General features: G+C 39.2%; 1 protein-coding gene across 1 annotated transcript in view; it reads left to right on the forward strand.

Moving 5' to 3' along the window:
• The window catches only part of hth (Meis homeobox homothorax), a 369,578-nt gene that overhangs the window by 195,955 nt on the left and 153,467 nt on the right, over positions 1-20,156 (forward strand). The window contains exons 9-10 of the mRNA XM_018540853.1: positions 1,765-1,876; positions 9,743-9,762. Coding sequence (XP_018396355.1) covers positions 1,765-1,876; positions 9,743-9,762 — 132 coding nt within the window. The remainder of the gene's footprint in view (positions 1-1,764; positions 1,877-9,742; positions 9,763-20,156) is intronic.

Below are 20,156 nucleotides of genomic sequence, written 5' to 3' on the forward strand. Positions count from 1 at the left end.
GCAAATGACTTTGAATAATCCTGATATATTGTTTATTCACTTATCCGCGGCGTGGAAAGACGGGATCCACTACAACGAGATATCTCACGTCGAATCGATAATGTCTTTTCAATATTTGTGTGTATTTATTATAGTTTTATATATCACATTGCGTCTTTCATTATTCCTTTAATTTACACAAAATGTTAACGAAGAAAAATTTGCTCGAAGGTTAAGTGCCGGAAAGTTAATCTCTTGTTGTTATTAATGCGATTCCGGTTGCCCCTAGTGCCGGAATTAATCATTATTTTCGAATCATTCTAGCAAAGAGAGAGAGAGAGCCCTGTCATTTCGTTTAACTGACAGGTTGTGCCGTGACTGTAAAGTTAAACGCACACTATGATCGATATCATTCGTCTTTAAATCTATTCGTTTAAAGCACGCGCCTGAATTGAACGAGAGTTTCAAAGTTAATTGCCAGTGAATCTACGAAGGATCGCTGTTCGATCTCGCATATTATTAATCTCGGTATCTATATGATAACAGTTGATTGCATGCAAAAACGTTACAAGAACTTAATATCGGTGGACTGCACGCTCGTACAGAACGGGCTGAAGCGAAGCAATTTTCTGCTTTCCAAGAATATAATTTTCGCAGGGGGATGTGCCCGCTATATTTCCGAGATAAGACTATAGCTCCGCGGGATCTCCTCTCACCCAGCAAGACCCTACTCTCTCGTGTGAAATTACTTCGCTCCGCGGCTTACTCTTATCCCCCGGCGCCACCCTTTCTTACCGTGTATCCTCATTCAGCCGGGATCTTCCTGGAAATAAAGTAGATACCTTTCCTATTTTCGCATCTGGAAAATTGCAATACTGCAGTCGCGAGTGGTGCTCTCCGTTTGATAAATCAGTTGGAAGATAGAAAATTCTCCGAATTTCTCTAGCCACACATAAAGAAGAAATAAATATTTTTTTGTTAATTTTATTTGGAAGCAAACTTTCATAGATAATACTTTTCGTTTGACCGCTATTACACCTAGTGTAATATGTATTCGTCGAATAAATACTATAGGTAGTTTAACGTAAATGCTTTTCCACACTCTTATAAGTAATTATAATTAGCATTATATATATAATTGTAGGATTATTCTAATTTTAGCCAAGTATTAAATCGCAGGGATAACGTCGCATGTTATCTGGTAAAAAAAAAGAATGAAAATACTATAACAGTACTATACATATAGTATAGCGCAACACGGTATGATAGAATCTCTTTGGTCGAAGTCGTGACGCCGACGATCACGAATCTTTTACTTCCTTCACATACCCTTTCTGCATACTTTTTCTCCATGACGTTGGCATAATAACGTTTTCGTGCGAGAATCGATATGAAAACATCTATTTTTACACGAGAACAGGCTATTTCGTATTATCAGCATAATTTTTTTTATTATATTTTGATTGCGACGTCTCGTAACTGTCGACTAATTTTATCTTTTATCGAAACAAATTCATTGAAGAGTTTTTTTTTTCTAATTTCATTCTAATTTGATTCACGCCAATTTTTTTTATTTTAATGTATTTAAGATGTGTGTCAATTGTTTAAGGTGTAGTGTGGTATCTATTTTTAACACGACTGTGTCTGTTATAAAAGCATATGTTTATTAAAACTGTAGATTAGCAAAATTATGATTGAAAAACCAAATTTTTTTAAATAATTATATAGTAATAATTTTAATGAAAAACAATGTAATTAAAAAAAATGTAATGAAAAATGTTTCAGGCAAATGGTGTCCTCGCAGGGAATGGAGTTCGCCTCCTGACGCGCAACGCGCGGCGACCGACGCGCGTCGTGGTGTTCTTTATTCCTCGGTCTTCCTCGGCAGTCCCGGTAAGTCGAGTTCTTTACATTTAGAATTACTTGTACGCTTTTCGAATCGGCTTCTATTTTTCTATGAAGCTGAAGTAACAAAGTAAAAAATTCGTCGATTAGTTTGAATTCTTTATCATTCTACACGTAACGCGATTGTCGGAATTATATTTGTAAAAATTTTTTAGATGCATATTTCTAAGTGTTAGAATGATACTCCGTTAGTCATCGGCAACACATCGCTCAATAATTTAACATCTTTTAAGAAAGCTTCTATTAGTATACGTTCTCAAAACATTATTTGATAATTTTTTGGCCATAACAATTATCTAGACAATTATAATTATTTAACATGTGTTGATATTTCTTTCACACATTTGTATAATGTTTATAAGATCTTTAAAAGCTCGCTTTTTATAAAAGATTTTATTCTGCAATTTTTTATTTCAACTACATTTATTTTGGTATTCTATATTTTTTTTCTTCGTTTACTTATGCATTTTATTCTTTACATATTTCATCCGTATGATTGTTACACTTTCTGTTTTTCTTTTTATCAGATTATACGCAGAAATTAATGGTAAAACGCTAGTTAAATAAACAAATGAATAATACAAATGGGGTAATTAAAAAAATTAATTGCCTTTTACAAAGATTGTATAACTCTGCAATTTTTAAGAAGCAATTTATGTTTTTAACTACCAATATTTTTAATTATATTTTTTAAGTGTGTAATGCAAAATATAAAGTTGTACATAATGACATTGTTGAGCATAAATCCATTTTTATTCGTTCAAATTAATCTTCAGTCATTTTTAACTGTGCATGCCGTGAATAAAACGAAGAAAAGAGATGCGCCGCGCCGTTTTATGTGTACACTTCGTACAGAGGGAGGAGCGAATTGTTGGTCGCATAAACAAGTTTTAATCGGCCTCGGGCATTCGCTACGCTGAATAAATATTGATATCGAATGACGCGACGAGCAATCAGAATTACGATTTATACGAAATAGAGCGCTTACATCTCATTCGTTTTGAGTGCGAATGATTTAGCTTGACAGTGATTAGCGACCTACGTAATATAAAAAATTGTAGAAAGATCACAATATTACGATCTTATAACCATTCGAATATATGTAAAATATAAATTAAAGTTTTCGATATATTTGAAAACAAATTATAATATAATAACAAAAAATGATTAAATGTGTTATGAGCTTTTTTTTTATATTACAAAAAAGTTTCTCGATATTATACTTTGTTTTTGTTTTTACGTGTGCGCAAACATTGATCTCGTGGCAAACGACATCGTGGTGTCGAGATTCTCTCAAATCGCCAAAGATAAGCATCGTGTAAGAGTATATTATGAGGTTGCGAGTGACTCGCATTTGATAAGTGATCGAATCATTCCGGATATGCATCGTGCTCCGAAGGACCAAATATCACGCATGCGTATGCGTTCGCGGGCTGTCTCCTCCGTCTGTTCCTCTCTTTCGACTTCCCTCTCTCCGTGAGGCAGCGGTATATCCTCTATACGAAGGAAGGACGAAGTGAGCGCGAGAGAGCGAGCCCTTGTCGTCGGAGAGAAGATTGGCGCCCGAGAGCAAGGAGGACGGAATTTCGCGAGTGTGAGAGTGTCGGTCGGCATGCGAGCGGAGCAGAGAGAACGAGAGAATGAAAAGAGAGGCGAGGAGAGGAGAGTCGGGGGAAAGGGTGCCGCCATCTCCATGGCAACGAGGCGAGGCGGGAATGCGACGGTAACCATGGCAGCCGCGGGTTCCTCTCTCGGGCCGACCTGTCTGTCCCTCTTTCTCTGGCCTCTCGTTCTCCTCATCTGGACCTCTTCCTTCTACTTACGTGAGTGAGTAAGCGGTCGCGCGGACGCCGCGCCGCTCCTCTCTCGAGCCGATCCGTAAAGAAAAGGTGGGGCGGACTTGGGCTCGACCGCGGAGAAAGGGTTTTTTTTTTCCTTCATTTCTACCTTCGTTTCGCGCGCAGTCTCCCTATAGTCTCCCGTGAATCTTTTTTTCCGTGTGTTCAGGAGCGTTCGAGTTATAATAGAGTTTCGATACGTGTGAAAAGTATTTGATAACGATTGCATAATGTGAAATTTGTTTAATTTGGCGTGACAAGATTATATCCAAATTGAATTAAACGCGATTTATGCCACTAAGATCGATATAAAACGTCGAAATCGCGACGCACGTGTCGCACTCGTCTATGAAATAATCCTTTCGCTGTTTCGCTTGGAGAAGTAAATATTACATCGAGAAAAATCGATCTCTCATTCTTTCCATTGCAGTTTCTTTTGTATTTTTAACTATCAATTACCGTGGTTTAATATTTTTCAAGCAAATAGCACGTCAAACTTGCATGCTTTTAAGTGTGTAGTTGAAAGCTATCGACATTCTTCAACGCGGAAACGCGCTTTGCCACTCAGCTCAGCACAGAATATCGTAGACGTGGGACGCGCTTGACTATGTACGACTGTCGAGGAATCCCGAGATTCCAGGTGTCGTCGTTTAACTCTCGATACGTTGCGCGAGAGTCGAGTTTCTGCGTCGACATTAGCGTGCCTCTGCATTTTCCCCGACTGCATATTTTCGTCTTGCTCATCTGTTACGAGCGCGGAAACAAAAGCGTCTCCCAATGTCGTCTATGTTATTTCGAAAAAACGTTTTTAAAATGACGTATCTCAACCGACGCGACGCGTAGCGATTCTTACATGCGTTACTATTGTTCTTTTCACGAATATTCCAATTTTTCTCGTTTCCGCTTTAATAATACAAATGTATCCTATATACAGCTCGTATTTCTGCTATTATTAAAGAGAAAGCTAATCAATATTTGATTATATTAATATCAGTGAAAAATAAAAGTTTATTTCAAAACGACAATATCCTGTTTTTGATAATCATTCCAAGTCTTGTTGCATGAGTAAGGTACCATTTCCATCGTAATTTCAGAGCGCGCATTTGTTGAGCCGGAATTTCGACCGCAGCTTTGAATAAGGGGAGGGGGGGGGGGGGGGCAAAACGGTAACAAAACAAATTCGTCGAAATTTCGTCAGAGCCAGTACACGACCGCCCGCGCGCGGTAGATCTCGTTACGTTTACTGGTAGAAGGAGGTTAGTCGAGACGGGGAGAACGCGGGGTGGATGCTAGAGAAACGGAGGTGAAAGAGGAGGAGAACGGGTGGAATTCTCTCGGTTTGGTTTTTCATGGGTCGCACATCACGTCCCTCTCTTCTCCCCGTCTCCATCGCATAGAACCACCGTACTGTGCACTACCACCCCTTTGCCACCCCCCCCCCCCTCCGTATCGCTCTGCAATACCACACGGCATGGCTCCCTTTTCCGTGAGTGTGTAACGTAATGTAAGGGTTGCGCCCGCGTCGGCGTTTGGGGTGAGAGAGTTTAAAACCCCTCGGGGCTTGAGGTCCGGGCCGGTTAGATTTATCGGATGTTTTGGTTGGCGGCCATTGTTAGCCACCCTCTCTGCTCTCTTCCTCTCTTTCGCCACTCTACGCACAGTGGCGTAACTCGTGCTACATCGTTGCTAGGAAATCATTTTTCAATCTCCCGCAGTGCATTTCGGATGTCTATGGGTGATGAAAGAATTGACGTATATATCATTCAAGTTGTATATACATATACATTTTGTCACATTTCGTACTTTTTGACTAACATGATATACATACATATTTCTCATATACTGAATTATTAATATAACTAGCAAAATTTTGTTATTAGAAAAAGCTGAGAGGAAACTGCAAATAGACAAAATTCTTTGTTTCTATAAACCTATTTAAAAATAAAAACACTTGATTTGTGTCAGCGATACAGGATGTACGTTAAAAAATTTCGAGGAATGATTCTTTACATAAATTCAAGATAAAAACTTCATATAACATTATATCGAAAACAGCTTTGCATTTGTATATTTATTTGTCTAACAGTTTTATAATATTTAAATGTGATATTATTAATTTCGATATCAGAATGAAAAACGAAAATCCGATTGCGTAAAAAGTGTGATATAAATGATAATTGCAATTGTAACAGATCGATTTCTCCAATTAAATCATTATATACAGTACATTATAATAATCTAGTCATTATACATATGTAATATAACGTGAATGAATATGATAATAGAAGAAAGTTTATTATTATCTAATAGATTTGATAATACCATTATACGCTTTGCCATTACAGAGATCTTCTTGTGATGTCCCGCGCATATAATCATTCGTCGCAAAGCTTCTCCGTGACATAAATCTCCAACAACCTCCTTGTCGGTATTGTACGCGGTAGTTTGAGCGATGTTCAACTTCGCGGCTCGCGACCCTTGGACTCAACCCTTTCGACCGCAATTCCGTTTGTCTTATTCTTTGGTACACGCGGTTGTTATTTTAGAAGCAAGTGTACTCAAGTTACGTAATCGATACAATTCAGTTGAACACCGAAATTTCAAAATTTGCTAAATTTTCTTAACTATATTAATGTACATCAATAACAATTAATTTTTTTTTATAAATATTGGCGTATTATAGATGTTCAGAAATGTTAATAATACAACACGATAAATTTCTTTAGTAGAGATGAGAAAAAATGATTGTTTTAAAATATATAATATTTCACACCTTTTTATTTTTAAATTTAATATAGGATGCATCAGTCGATATAATATGAGATAATGACTGTTATAAAAATAAACAATATCGTTAAAAGAATAGAAATGTTGTAAAAATAAAAAGACAAAATATTTGAGTATCGTAAGCGATTTCAAAACACGAGCTAATTAGGACTTTATCGGATAGTGTCAGAGAAGTTTAATCACAACTATAGGCCTTGCGGAAGAGAATTCATTGCTTGGTCGAGAACAAGTTACACAATAGCTGGCCCGACGATAGGTGATGGCGGAGGAGAATAGCCGAGGTAGAGTTTCTCTCGCATGGAGCCGCCACAGGGCAACCTCGTGTTCTTCGATTAGCAAGAGACCGACCCGACCATGACCTCTCCCTTTCTCTGTCGTTTTTCGTCTCTCTCTTTTTTCATCGTCCATCGCGTACCGTGCCATAGGTGGAGAAGATTCTCTTCTGGTCTTGCCTCCTCGCTCGCTCCGTTTCTCTCGTGCTTCATCTCGCGGCACTGATTGGACGATCCATCACTGTTGCTTCTCTCTTCTTCTCTCATTCGACTTTTTCGTCTTTCTCTGTCTTTCCTTCTTATTCTCTCCAATCTCTATTGCCAAGGAGTCGGATATAGGCACACATATGTATCTATATGCGCGCACACACACATACGCATCTGTATATACAAATATATTATATTCATAGTATATATATATATATATATATGTAATGTATTATATATATTGTATGTATATAATCTACGCGTGTTGTTTGTATAGAAATATATGTACGTGTGCGAACATGCTTTGTATACGTGATTACATTTATGTAAGTATGTATTATACACACACCGTGTACATGCGTGCCTATTACGTGCACGTGTAGTGCTATGTTGTCACGCGTGTACACGATTTAAACGTACAGCGACTCTCGAACGTACGCACACGCACGTACTGGACTTTCGTGTACCGGCGACCATCGCCCAGAGAGTCGGCCATTCTCGTAAGAGGGTGGAAGGGTAATTGGTTCCCATGGAGGCAGAAAACGCTTCGCTCGGAAACGTCTCGCCGAAACTGCACGACGCAGCTGGAACGCACCAACCAAGTTGGTATAGTTCATAAAAGAAAAGATAAAAAAACATTTTTAGAAAAATACAAAATTGTCTGTAACTATAGTAGTATATATAGCTGATGATCGCGACATGGAAATAATTAGCGATATAGCGGTCACGTTTTTGTGATAGACTTTATTAACTTTTTATATTTTAAAATTCAAAAATATTAATTTTGTGTGACCACGGTTTTTCGATACAATTGTCGCAACTATACATTCATATACGGAAAAAGAAATTAAGTAGCCCGAGTGTGAAAGAAACGTACGCATACGATAAACGTGATACACATTATACATATACAAGCTATAAAGGGAATATATAAGCTTGCCACCATCCACAGTTCGTATTCATTAGTTCCTTATTCAAAGCCACGGAAATAGTTCCAGAGTTGCGAGAGGCACAAAGCACAAAGCTCTGTCGCGGAACAATGAGAGGCGAAGGGAACGCGGAATAGGAGATAGTGAAAGAGCGAAAGCGAGAGAACTGCAGATTTCATGAAGCCCAAGATAGGCACAATGGTTTAGCTGGCGAGTACATCATCTCTACCTGCCTGCCTCCCTCATCGTCCCTCTCTCTGCCTCTATCCCGTTTTTCTTTCTCTATCTCACTTCCTACGTGTCTCTCGGTCTCTCTGCAATATTCATATGTGTTGAATATATTAATGCACCGAGAGATATGTAAAGCGTGTGCGCTGGGAAGCGCGCCGTCTCCGTTAGCTGCCGTTTGCTGGCTGCTGTCTGCCTGCCTGCCTGCCTGCCTGGCTGGCTGGCTGGGTGGCTGGCTGGCTGCAATATTAGTGAAATGTGTCTCGGAGTGCGCCCATGTGCGGCACCGATATTAAACAGCAGCCGTCATTGCCCTCCCGTAACCCGTCTGCCCCATGCGTGTTTCCAGTTTCTATCGGAAATCTCGTCGGTTTTCCGATTCTGCATCTCCTTTCTATTATTCCTTCTCGAATTCTTTTTTTTCCTCTCTTAGTCTCTGCTTCCGTTTTTCTGACTTCCCTCGTATCCTCTTAATCCACCATCTTTATCATTGTAATTCACCGAATAATTCATTGAAGGTGCAGAGCTACCGTTATATTTTTTACAATTTAAAAATTTAATCGACGATAATTGATTAAATTGATTTTATTCAAAAGACTCGCCAAAGTAGATACATATAGTTAAAATATATATATCTGGAATAAAAAAATATTATCTGGAACTAACTCAACTGAAAGGTGCGAGTTTTTTTATGTATTTGCGACTATGTAAAAATAAAACAGAAATAATAAATACTTTTTAGAGATACACAATAGGTAAAGTATCAAACAAAAAAGAGGAAAAATCTATTATATAGTACAATTAATTATTATGTCCAGATGTTACAGAGAGCTCTTTTAGATTTTTTATTTTAAAATAATATATTTTTTAATCTCTCTTTCTGAATCAGTGATTACTTTGCATCACGTGTCGATACGCGAAATCTTTTTTTGGACTGTCGTATATGCAAATATGCCGAGGCTATTACTATGCAAAGTAATTATGACTTCACACTCGGCTTTTTGTGCAACAGAACGCTCGAATGAGTATTCCATCTGCTTGAGGATTCAATTTCAGCTTCGGCGGAATTTTTTTTGCGTGATTACATTTGTTTTCTGTGAAATCACATTTTTCTTCAAGAATTTATCATGCAATGTGTGTGTGTGTGTGTGTGTGAATGCAATAAAAGTGATCGGATCTAGTAGTTGAGTAGTTAAAACGAGAAGTTTACCAAGAGATTGTGTTTCGCTTTTTGCGAAAAAGAGAAAGAGATACAAGATATTCGCTGATATTTCCGAAGGAAGGAGACATGTATTGTAGCTCTATTTCAACCGTGTATCGGTCTGCTTTTACAATTTTTTTACTAGAGAGATGAATACAGCTGGAAGAGAATGCGAGCGAGTTAAAGCTGTGCAAGAGAAAAGGGAGAGTAGAAGGGGTGTGCGTGGTTTCGCGATGTAGCAATACGGTGCAGTACGGTATAATCGGTAGTACCGGCACATGGGCACACGCCAACTTTCTCTCTCTCGTCCCTTCGTACCGATTCTCTCGACTATGTACCCTCCACCTCCAACGTGCCCCTGTACGATTCTCTCAACCTACGGCCCAGCCCTGGTAGCAGCGGCAACAGCAGCAGCGGCGGTGGCGGCGGCGGCAGCAGCAACAGCAGCAGCAGCAGCACCCAACCCAGACCCTGGGGCTGTCAAACACAGGCCGAATCTTCTTCTGCTCGTGACAGCCTGGAAATGAAGAGAGTGCCCCGCGTGGCGTATCCTACCCGCTTTCGTACGTTAACGCACGTTCTAGGTACGTACGTACGATTCGTGCACACACGTGCGAGCGAGCGGGCGCGCGCTTACATTATCCCTTTAATATGTGGTTGGGCACCGATGCGAATACCGCTCGTGGAACGAAGCGAGAAAATGGATCTGCGGACCTTTTTTTTCTCTAGACCCCTCTTTCGTCCTCGGTTCGATCTCAATGATCGCTTCCGGGCATATTTGCTTCTTTGTACATCGACCACATCAGTCTCTTCACTTGGTCGGTTATGTAAATCGCGCGTTTCATTATGTTCATTTCTTTTTCATTATGGGATCTTTAACCACTTCATTTATACATGTGTATGTAGATAAAATATAATTAATTATACATTAAAAACTAGTATACTATTCGTTTTTAGAAGTCATCCTAGTCGCCTGTATATCGTTTACTGTACACGTGGAATTTAACTCTTATTGTTTCTTTTTTTTTTTTATCGAGCTGGAGGTTTTATCGCGTTGGTAGTTACTTTAAGAAACGGGCTAAAGAGTCTGAAAAGGTCCCTACCTCGCCGATTACGAAGCACTTTTCGAGCGCGATCATTAGCGCAATTATTATTGTGTCGGAGCACAATGAGCGCACCGCCATCGCCGACAACAATGGACGCTGAAGGTGAAGAGGCGAAGGGATGAAGCGCGCACCGGCGCGGCGATGAAGCGAAGTGGCTGGCCGTAGAAAAGAGGAGAGCCGGTAGATCGCTGTGATGGAACGAAATGAAAATAGAACAAAGGCCATGAGCAAGCACGTAAAAAAATGCTAATGAACAGACGCGGCTATTGTCGTTAATTGCATTTTGTTTTCTGCCGCGTAACTCGCGCCGACATCGTTTGATGCAGTTCTTTGACAGCAACATAGAGCATCACGATTTCGCTTTAAAAAATTTATCGTTAAACAATAGTCATCTTGAGTTCTAGGGACAACGTCTGTGTTAGTTTTTTATTATGTTATTACAAGGAAGTTTTATCGAAAAATATTTGACTTCAGACATTACGATCTTTCATATCGATATCTCGACGTATTAATTCTTGCTGTAGGGTCAGTCTACCGAATAGTATGAATATTATGAGTCAGTTGAATAGTAAAGTACGATTTATTGTTAAAGAACATGCTATAAGGGAAGTGCATCTGTTAAAACATGTGTCAGAGTTAATCATTGCGTCGATGCTTCGTTTATGCTTGAAACAAAATTACTGTTACGTTGCGGCATTACATTCCATTATATTATACATGGAATTTATCGCGGATACATAATCTATGACTATTATGTAAGAGAATTTGTTCTCTCTACACTTCTTTCCTTATGTACGATAAATCCCGCGCGGAGCATACATATAATATATATTTTATTCTCTTCAGCTAATACTTAAGAATTGCTTAAAGCAAATTTAATTAGATAATTTACGCTAAAAATAATATGCGCACGATGTAATATACTCAATTAATATTAAAAAAAATAATACAGAAATTTACGATACGATAATAATGTAAATAATAAATTTTAAAAGCGTTGTTGAAATAATTAAATATTTAATTATTTTATATTTAGAGATAATAGGATGTATATGTAGAAATTTTGAAAAACTCTGACGTAAATATTTTTCTTAATAGTTTCGTTTTACTGCTTCTAATCACGAAAGATTTTTCTTTTTATCGGAGTTTCTTAATTGAAATGTCAAGCTTACAGTCTTCGTTCATCTGCTCACTACTGAGAATGAAGCGCACACAAATTATTATGCCGGACTTCTCGTCGTTATCTTCTCTGCTGCTTGTTTCTCACTTCGCTCTATTAGTTAGTTACCCGTGTTCGAAGAATCTGTACGGTGCGAGTTGTCTCCACACACGTTTTTTCCCCGCCATCCCCGCCTTTGACATTGGCGCGAACGATTCAGCGAGATCTAACGGAGTCCTGTGAAATACTACGACTTGATTTCGACACCTCGGCATCATTAATTAGTAGTGCTGCACAACTTTTATTCGAGCTCCTTGGTGTTTAATTACAACGGCGAGAGAACAGAAGAGACGCGCAGAGATCCTCCTATGTGTTACACACTCCCGACTACCTGCCGGACGTGACATACCGGCTCTCACAACCAACACGTGCCCTCGACTGGTATCGCCTGGTATCGGCGGTGTCAAACACATACAACCATGCACGCGGACCAGCAACTGATGTCGTATAAACGCCGATCGTGTGTACGATTCGATAATGAGGTCGTAGCTCCTTTGAGCCACGATTGTGAGGGATTAACGCGCGAGTATTTGTCAAGCTATTACATCTCTTTTTTACCATTCTTCATTAAAATTGAACATGCCGTTCAAATCGAATATTCTTTTGATACATACATATAAAAGCATTCACAAAAAATTTTATAAAAATTTGTGTTTAATTTTAAATCAAATGTGTATTCAATCAATGTGATAACGGATAACAATAGAAGTTGATTTACCATAAATATAAGCACACTACTCTTGAATTAAGCGGTTCTTTGTTTGTTTGTTGTTCCGGTTTAATTCTTTCGCGAGATGTACTATCGAGGGTCCGTGGTATAGGTCAATGGGAAACTAATTGTCGGTGCTTGAAGGGTACAGTCAGAAGCAGAGGGGAGTGGCGACGTTCGCTGTTGCTCGAGGGGTTGATTCGAGGGTGGCCGAAAAGTCTAAGCACTCGATAAAAGTAGCGGGCGGTGCGATAGACGATGAGACTAGACGGTTGCAGTGGTAGTGATGCTACCGTGACGGCGATAGTGTGGTGAGATGTGTTGGTGGTGTAGTGATAGTGAAGGGAGAATGAGGACACTTGAGTGAAGAGGGCCGACAACAGATTGCCACGGCGAGAGAAACAATGCAATTCCGTCCCTCCCCTTGTTGCCCCTAATCTTCCCTTCTCGGGTGCAATCCGCACGCAACGCGTGCTTCTACGAGGTACTCGATGACTCGGCATCGAGTGTTTCAATGGTGTATTGACTCGGTTACCAAAATGACACGATCACGTGTCCCTCCGCCGTGTTTTGATCTGTCTTGTATCTTCTCACTTAAATCAATAATAACGACGCGGTCGTTAGTTAAAAGATCAATGTAAAATATGTTTGCATAAAATAAATACATAAATTTAGATTGAAATTTATGCAATTTTTTTTCAAGTTTAATATTAATCGAAAAATTCGAATTTTATAATTTGTATTTATCCTTTGAAAAACAAATTTATGTAAATAATTAAAAATGTATTTAATATTCGATTATATTCGATACCGTTCTATTTAAACTTGAGATAAAAATTAGATCAATTTCCGTAATATCGTAATAAGCAACAGTTAACTTGCTTTCTTCTCCGTATTTCTTGACCGCTTAAGAAATTTGCGAAATTGCAGGCTCAATGCCCGAGGGTGCCATTTACGGTATTCTTTAAATTCTGCCTGCGTAAAATATAAAGTATCGACATTATGTATTTATTATAATGCGACCTAGAAGCAAGCCGATCGAGCAGTCACGTTGCTCGAGAGGCCTCAAGAGAACTGCCGGTAGGAAAAGGAAGATACTCGAGAGGGAAGGTTGAGAATAATCAATTTATATATATACATATATATATATCACTGCAGGTGCCTCTGCGCATTTACATCCGCGACGATGTTGCAGTCGTGGTTCTGTGTGTGTAGTAGCTGTTTTTGCGTTCATGAACGCTTATGCTCATGTGTGTGATGCAAGTTGATGGTAGATGAGTTTACGATGCTTTTTACTTGATATAAAAATTGATAAGAATATCAGAGTATTATTAAAATAATTTTTTATTATCATGACATTCCAATAATAAAAACGTATATATTTTTGTATATTAAAAATATCAGTAATGGAGACACTCTTCAAAGTATTATCCACAAACGAATGATGTACTCGATGCGATGTTAAGACACCATGGTGACCTTGATGTCGCGCTAGCGGTACCTCTATAAATTCGTCTTCTTCATTAATCATAAGGAAGGGAGACAGGGGTCGTGTGGGTCTTAAAATATCTTTTACATAATCTTCAAGCAGTACAGCAGCTCCGGCACGTGATGTTGACACGCGAAGGATCAACGTCCTGGATCGACGATTGGTTGATCGCAGCGAGTCACGCTTTAAATATCTCATTCTAATTTTAACGGGGCAGGAACATTAATCGTTAACCGCGACCATCGCCAATCTGGTTCCATTGATTGGTGCTAAGGTCGCGCACTTAATCTATCTTTCTAAGTACGCCGTAAAACCGACACTAATACGAGAGCAATCTGAGTACGCATTGATTTACGAGGTCGTACGATCGTCTGTCCACGCGCCATGGTTCCTATCTCGATTCACCTTAATCTTCATAATCGATACTATACGTTTGCTATTCTAATAACACAATATTTAAATTGTCTTGCGTTATTTCTGTTTCATACGTTTTAATCGCATACTATAAACATTTTAATATTAGTTTTTTTTTATATTACGTCGACTTGACTTAGTGTTTATTATTATTAGTGTGTTGTAGATTATACGATATATATCGTCACATATACAGTTAATAATTTTTCGTATTTTACAAACTTTTGTTTCGTCAATATACCTACATATTTTCGGTCGATGTCACGTAGTACTGTAAGTTACACGATCCTATTCCTTCAACTTTACTTTAATCGTTTCTGTCATTTTTTTCTCGATGACTTCACAGTGACAGCGACGATGGTCGGTGATAAAATAATCGTAAAGTAACGGGATGTTTCGCCTACGCGGCGAGTCTTTCGTGCGATGTTACATACTCAAACACCTACTTCTTCTATCTGCATATCGAGCAAAGCAACTTTTCCCTCTTCCGTCCGCCAGCTCACTCTCGTTTTGGCCTCTTGTGAGATAGCGATGTGTTATGCGAGGCGTACTGCACACCGCCATAAGGAGTTAGCTTTACGACTTTAGCCGACTGTCGATATCGCTATCGTTATGTCGCTTTACGTACGGGTTGACCTCGGAGCTTCTGGTTCTCTGTAAACGTATTTCCTCTCGACCGTATATAAACTAGTTCATATTTATTTACTTTACTACTGCGTTACGTTATAAAAAGCTCAAGAGTGCTTATATATCATAACATTCTTATCGGAAGTAACTCATTATTACCAATACAATTTTTAATATTATAATATTGAATTTTTATTAATTAAATGTAATGAGTATTAGAGACTTTTTAGAAATTCTTTGAATGAAATGTTAAGAAAATAACAGAATAGAATTCGAAAATGAAATTATAGTCGTTATTGTCGTTGTTGCAGTTAATCTTTTTATCTGTTTTAATTCTTTCTCTCTCTCTCTCTCTCTCCACTCTTTTCTCTTTTTAGTTTTTCTGTTTTATTGCTATTTTTCTTTTTATACCGCTTTATCTCGTTTTCCTTCGTTGTCTTTAAAAGCTATTTTTAAATTGTAATTCTGCTACTATTTTGGTTACGTCAAAAATGCATTCATCGAGTTACGTGGACGCACTGATTTTTCGTCGCCTTTCTCGTCAATCTTTCTCATAGTTAAAAGCTAACACTGCAACGTTGATCTCTGATCTTGCAGAGATCAAGTACGAAGAACGCATAAGTAAAAGGCATTGTTTGCACTTTTTTTCCGAGGATGCTTTTACATTGGCTTGCTAATTGAAACTATTGTAAACAAAATTTTTCGTCTCTCTTTGTTAACTATTATGATATTTTACGTACAATGAGTAAATCATCGCACTGTTGCTATTTTAAATTACAAATGTTTGCAATACTTTGTGATCTTCGCGAGAAATATGAATATCTAATTGAAAACAAACTAGAAAAATTTAACTAATTGTATGAATGATGGAAACACTGCTTTTAATGCATTCGATTTATAAGTTTTATTTTTAGTTTTACTAGAGATATATCAAACACGCAAGTGTATTATTTCTTCAAATAGCTTCGCATTGTACACATTTTTAGTTGTTATGAAAGAATGCACCAATCATATCCAGAGAATAGGAAAAAGAATGGAAAGAAGTTGGTCTTAGCTTAGATGTGTACGTGAGATGAATTTGGCTCGATGAAAATGGAATGTCATTTCTATTCAAACCATGGGTCTTCCTTGCTTTTCTCGATGTTTACTTCCTCCTCTGAGAACATGTGTGCGAATTCGTATCAAAACGACTTTCACATTTTTAACCTACCATCATATATAGCAATTTGAAATGCTTAAGAATACAAGTTCGTAATTTCAATTTATTGTGTACCGGTATAAATATATTGACAGAGATAAGTAAGAGAAGAAAAAATATACATCTAAAGTCATCCAATAAGTAGTCAGTCGGATGGATAACGAGTATGTACATATTTAAAATATAATAGATCTTTATATCTTTTTGATTAATAAAGTGAATTGCTCGCGCTCTCCCTATTGACGGAGTAAGTGACATGCAACTATTTGTTTTCTGTTTGCATACATAAATACATGTAGCTTAGTTTAATCTTTCTGCTTTATATAGGTAGATATGTAACATTTTGATATAATACAATTATTTTATAATAGTGGTAGTATTATTTATATATTAGAGATATAAAATATATTCATAAGAATCATTCATATATAACTAGTTGCATCTAACAAATTCAATCGCTTCGCTACGTTCTCGCCGATGTTCCATCACGCTTCTTGACGGAAAAACATTTCTCTCCTTTAGTTCAGCTTGGTATGAAGGGATGTAAGTCAACGGAGCACTTAAGCATGGTGCTGCGATACTCGGCACTAAATAATGCGGCGCGTCCAAAGAGAAGAGGCAAGGTACGGCCGCCGGCCTCGTTCTCGCCCTTTTGCCTGCTTTGCGCCGCCGTCGTTTCTCCATTCCATAGATGCGTGTCATGGATAAAAAGCTCCTTCCAACTTGTGGCCAACCGTTCGCGCGGCCTTATCGGCAATCGGGTTACGTCGACGCGGTCGATAGTCGACATGCTCGTATAAAATATCGCGGCCGACTTTTATATCTGCGCCCAAGTTTGACATACCGGGGAGAAGAGATACCTCATATCTGATTTTTCTTCGTGGACGCTCGCGGAAAATTGAATCTCTTGTTTGCCACGATAATTCATCGTTCGTATCGGGAGCTTGGAATCTTTCGTTTCTTCTGACTGCGAATGATGAAGCTTAAAGTTTCATGTGTCGTCGAACGTCACAGAGCGAACGAAGGGTTGCTCTGGTCTGGTGCTTCGGTTCAGTATAGTAGATCATTGTAGAGTGCCGAATCTGTCGCCACGTGTTTTATAGTACGACCAAATTGGCGAGAGAGCCACAGCCGAAAGGGGAAGTTGTAATAAAACGGATGTGCTAAACGTGTCACTCAATGTCACTGATAGATACTGGTGCCGGGTGCATTCGGGGACGGTGACGGAGCGCGGGAGAGTAGGCAATTCGAATCTAGTAATATTGAACATCGCGGAGGACGGGAGGAGAGGGCAGCGTTGTTTCTCTTGGTGTGTATATATACGTATGTATATATAAAACGGAAATTGAACCACCACGGCGGTCACGGCAACCGTGAATTCGCACTCACTAGTTGCAACAACTACGCCACAAATGGAAGTTTAGACAAATAAGAACAAAGAGTATATAGTTGTTGGTATTAATAAAACGAAAGAATACGAACGCAATAAAATTCATGAGTGAATGAATAATTTACTTGTACTTACCTATTTTAGAATTCTTATCGCTGTACGTACGTATTCGCGCTAATATGAGATCTCGTTGAATTTATCACAAAATGATACAATCGTTCCCTTGATTATTCTTAGCACGCACCGTTACGATCGTGATAATAAACGTTGCAAGTGTGAAATACAAAACGGAATCTTTATAAAAATGAAATGAACTCGGTTTTTCTGAAAATCTAAAGTTGCTTGAAGAATTGCGCACGTAAGCTAAACGATTCTTCCGTGTCATTCTAACATTGCTATCCGGGAATGGGTATCAGGCAAAAGTCAGAGCGCGCTATCGATCAAACGAACCGGTCGCTCGGTCCCTCCGTTCGTGCCCCAAACGAATTCCAGTTGATCCAGCTAAGCGGCTGTCCTAATATCGTCTGGTCGATTCCACGAGCGAATTCTCTCTCCCGCGTTCGTTTTCGGGGATCGTAATGGCGAAGTGCCGAAACATTGCCTTCGGTAGAACGGACGGGCGAAGAGAGAAAGAGAACGAACCGGTCGAGCGACGCTGACGGGCCAGCATGAATAATGTCGACTCATTATTCTTTCGAGGGATTTATCAGGTCGGAGTACCGATAACGTGCTCTTTTCGTTCCGCCGGTGAAGATGCATCCGGAGATAGTTATGCATTTATGCGTGTTGGTGGACGATGAAGATCGGAGGGGGAGGGTTTACATCTCTTCTCTTTTCTTCTCTTTCTCAGCTCTTTCTCGCAAAATTGTTCTCTTCTTCTTCTCAAATCCTTGTTCTTTCGCCAACTTTCTTCCTACCTCAATCCTTCGCCACCCTGCTCTCATAGATCTCTGGAGGAGACTGTATTATAATTAGGAGAATCTCACTTTGATTTCTGCGGGGTGCTAACAAGACGAGCCTGAGGGCCAGTCGTGTGAGTTATAAGCCTTCATGTGCACTATACACGTGTACGTATATCCATACGCTTTAAAGCGTGTACGTGATTATATGTATGTATGTATATGCATGCATGTTCGACGGACAAACATAGCACAATATCGCAGCCCCATCTCGTTGGAATAGGATATAGAGTGCATAGCGAAGCTGTCGCCAGTTTTCTGGCTCATTACTAGCCACCGGTGCTCATTTCTCTTAACTCTCGACTAAGCAGAAATTGGTTCATGTTTCTCTACTTGCTATATGTGCTTGAATCAACGATTACAACATTAACAATTTATACAGAATTACATATTAAATCGTTCAGGTAAAGTCGCAGGAAGTTTAAAACGCATTAAAAGATTCGAAATGCATAATTATATGCATAATATATAATTACAATATTGTTACTCAAGTATGTATTACGTCACGGCGGAGGCCTTACTTGAAGAAAGAGTTCATTGACCGAATGATTCCAATTGGTTTATAATTATCATTTGAGTAACGAGAGAAAGAGAAGAGTTTAAACAGCGTCGGGACGCCACACATGGTGACAAAAAGTAAAACTCGGGCGCCGCGCCGCAGTCAAGTTCGTTGGCGCGAGGAGAACTTCGCCGTGGCTTACTAATCCCAGGACGAAAGCCGATATGTTCTCGTTCGGGACACGTGCTCGTCACATGTCCCGAAAGCTATCCACGCTTGTCAACGGAGATGAAGGCGACGACGGTGACGACGACGACGACGACGACGACGAAGACGGAGACGACGAGGACGCGCGTCGAGCGCCAGGAATGCCATTGGTGCATCCACCGACGCGCGACGGCACGTTTCCATTAGCGCTTTTATTTCCGTAGTTACAGTTGCTCGAACGACTGATTTTACTGCAGCCTCTTCTCCGAGATAACATGTTACCGAACGATCGTTCAAGTGAATCGCGCTAAAGTTTACGTAAACATGAGTATTATGGAGATTTTGAACTTTCGAGCGCGAATTACCTGTTAATTGTATTTCTCGTCATTCGCATCAACAGGAAGGAGGGTTTGGAACTGTAAAACATGTGTAGCGGCACTTTATTTGTTTACCGTTAAGATTGCGAGAGTGAACCTGAGAAATTCAACAATTATTTTATGATTACAAAGTAAAAGTTTTAAAGGATGATAGAAAGATGCTATTATAATTTTTCGTATCATTTTACGCATTATGCGAGCAATTGTATTTGCGCGTGAATAATATAGTAAACGTGTTCTGTGCAGTGAATAGATTGCTGGAATTTTCTTCCTAATCTTTGCTATCGCATAGCGAATATTTCGGTCATCGCACACGATGTTGCGTGTTAATAATTTTCACCGATAGACCACCAAATTAAGACGGAGTCTCACGTCCTACCAGTAATTATCACAGTAACAGCACCGTTGCTAGTAACAGCACATCACCGAAGCCGCAGCACGGTCCCGTGGCATTAATTAGTACAATCTTCGTACGTGCTCCGTTGGCAATGTTGCCCTAGAGATATCGTGGCTTTATCTATTTGTCTGCGCTTCTCGCAGTATCCACAGAGCATATTTCCTTCGCTATGTTGATTAATACAATTGCGCGAGAGAGCATGCAAAGATGTGAAAGATT

Source organism: Cyphomyrmex costatus, unplaced genomic scaffold (genome assembly GCF_001594065.2).
Source record: "Cyphomyrmex costatus isolate MS0001 unplaced genomic scaffold, Ccosl1.0 scaffold270, whole genome shotgun sequence".
Classification (NCBI taxonomy): Eukaryota; Metazoa; Arthropoda; class Insecta; order Hymenoptera; family Formicidae; genus Cyphomyrmex; species Cyphomyrmex costatus.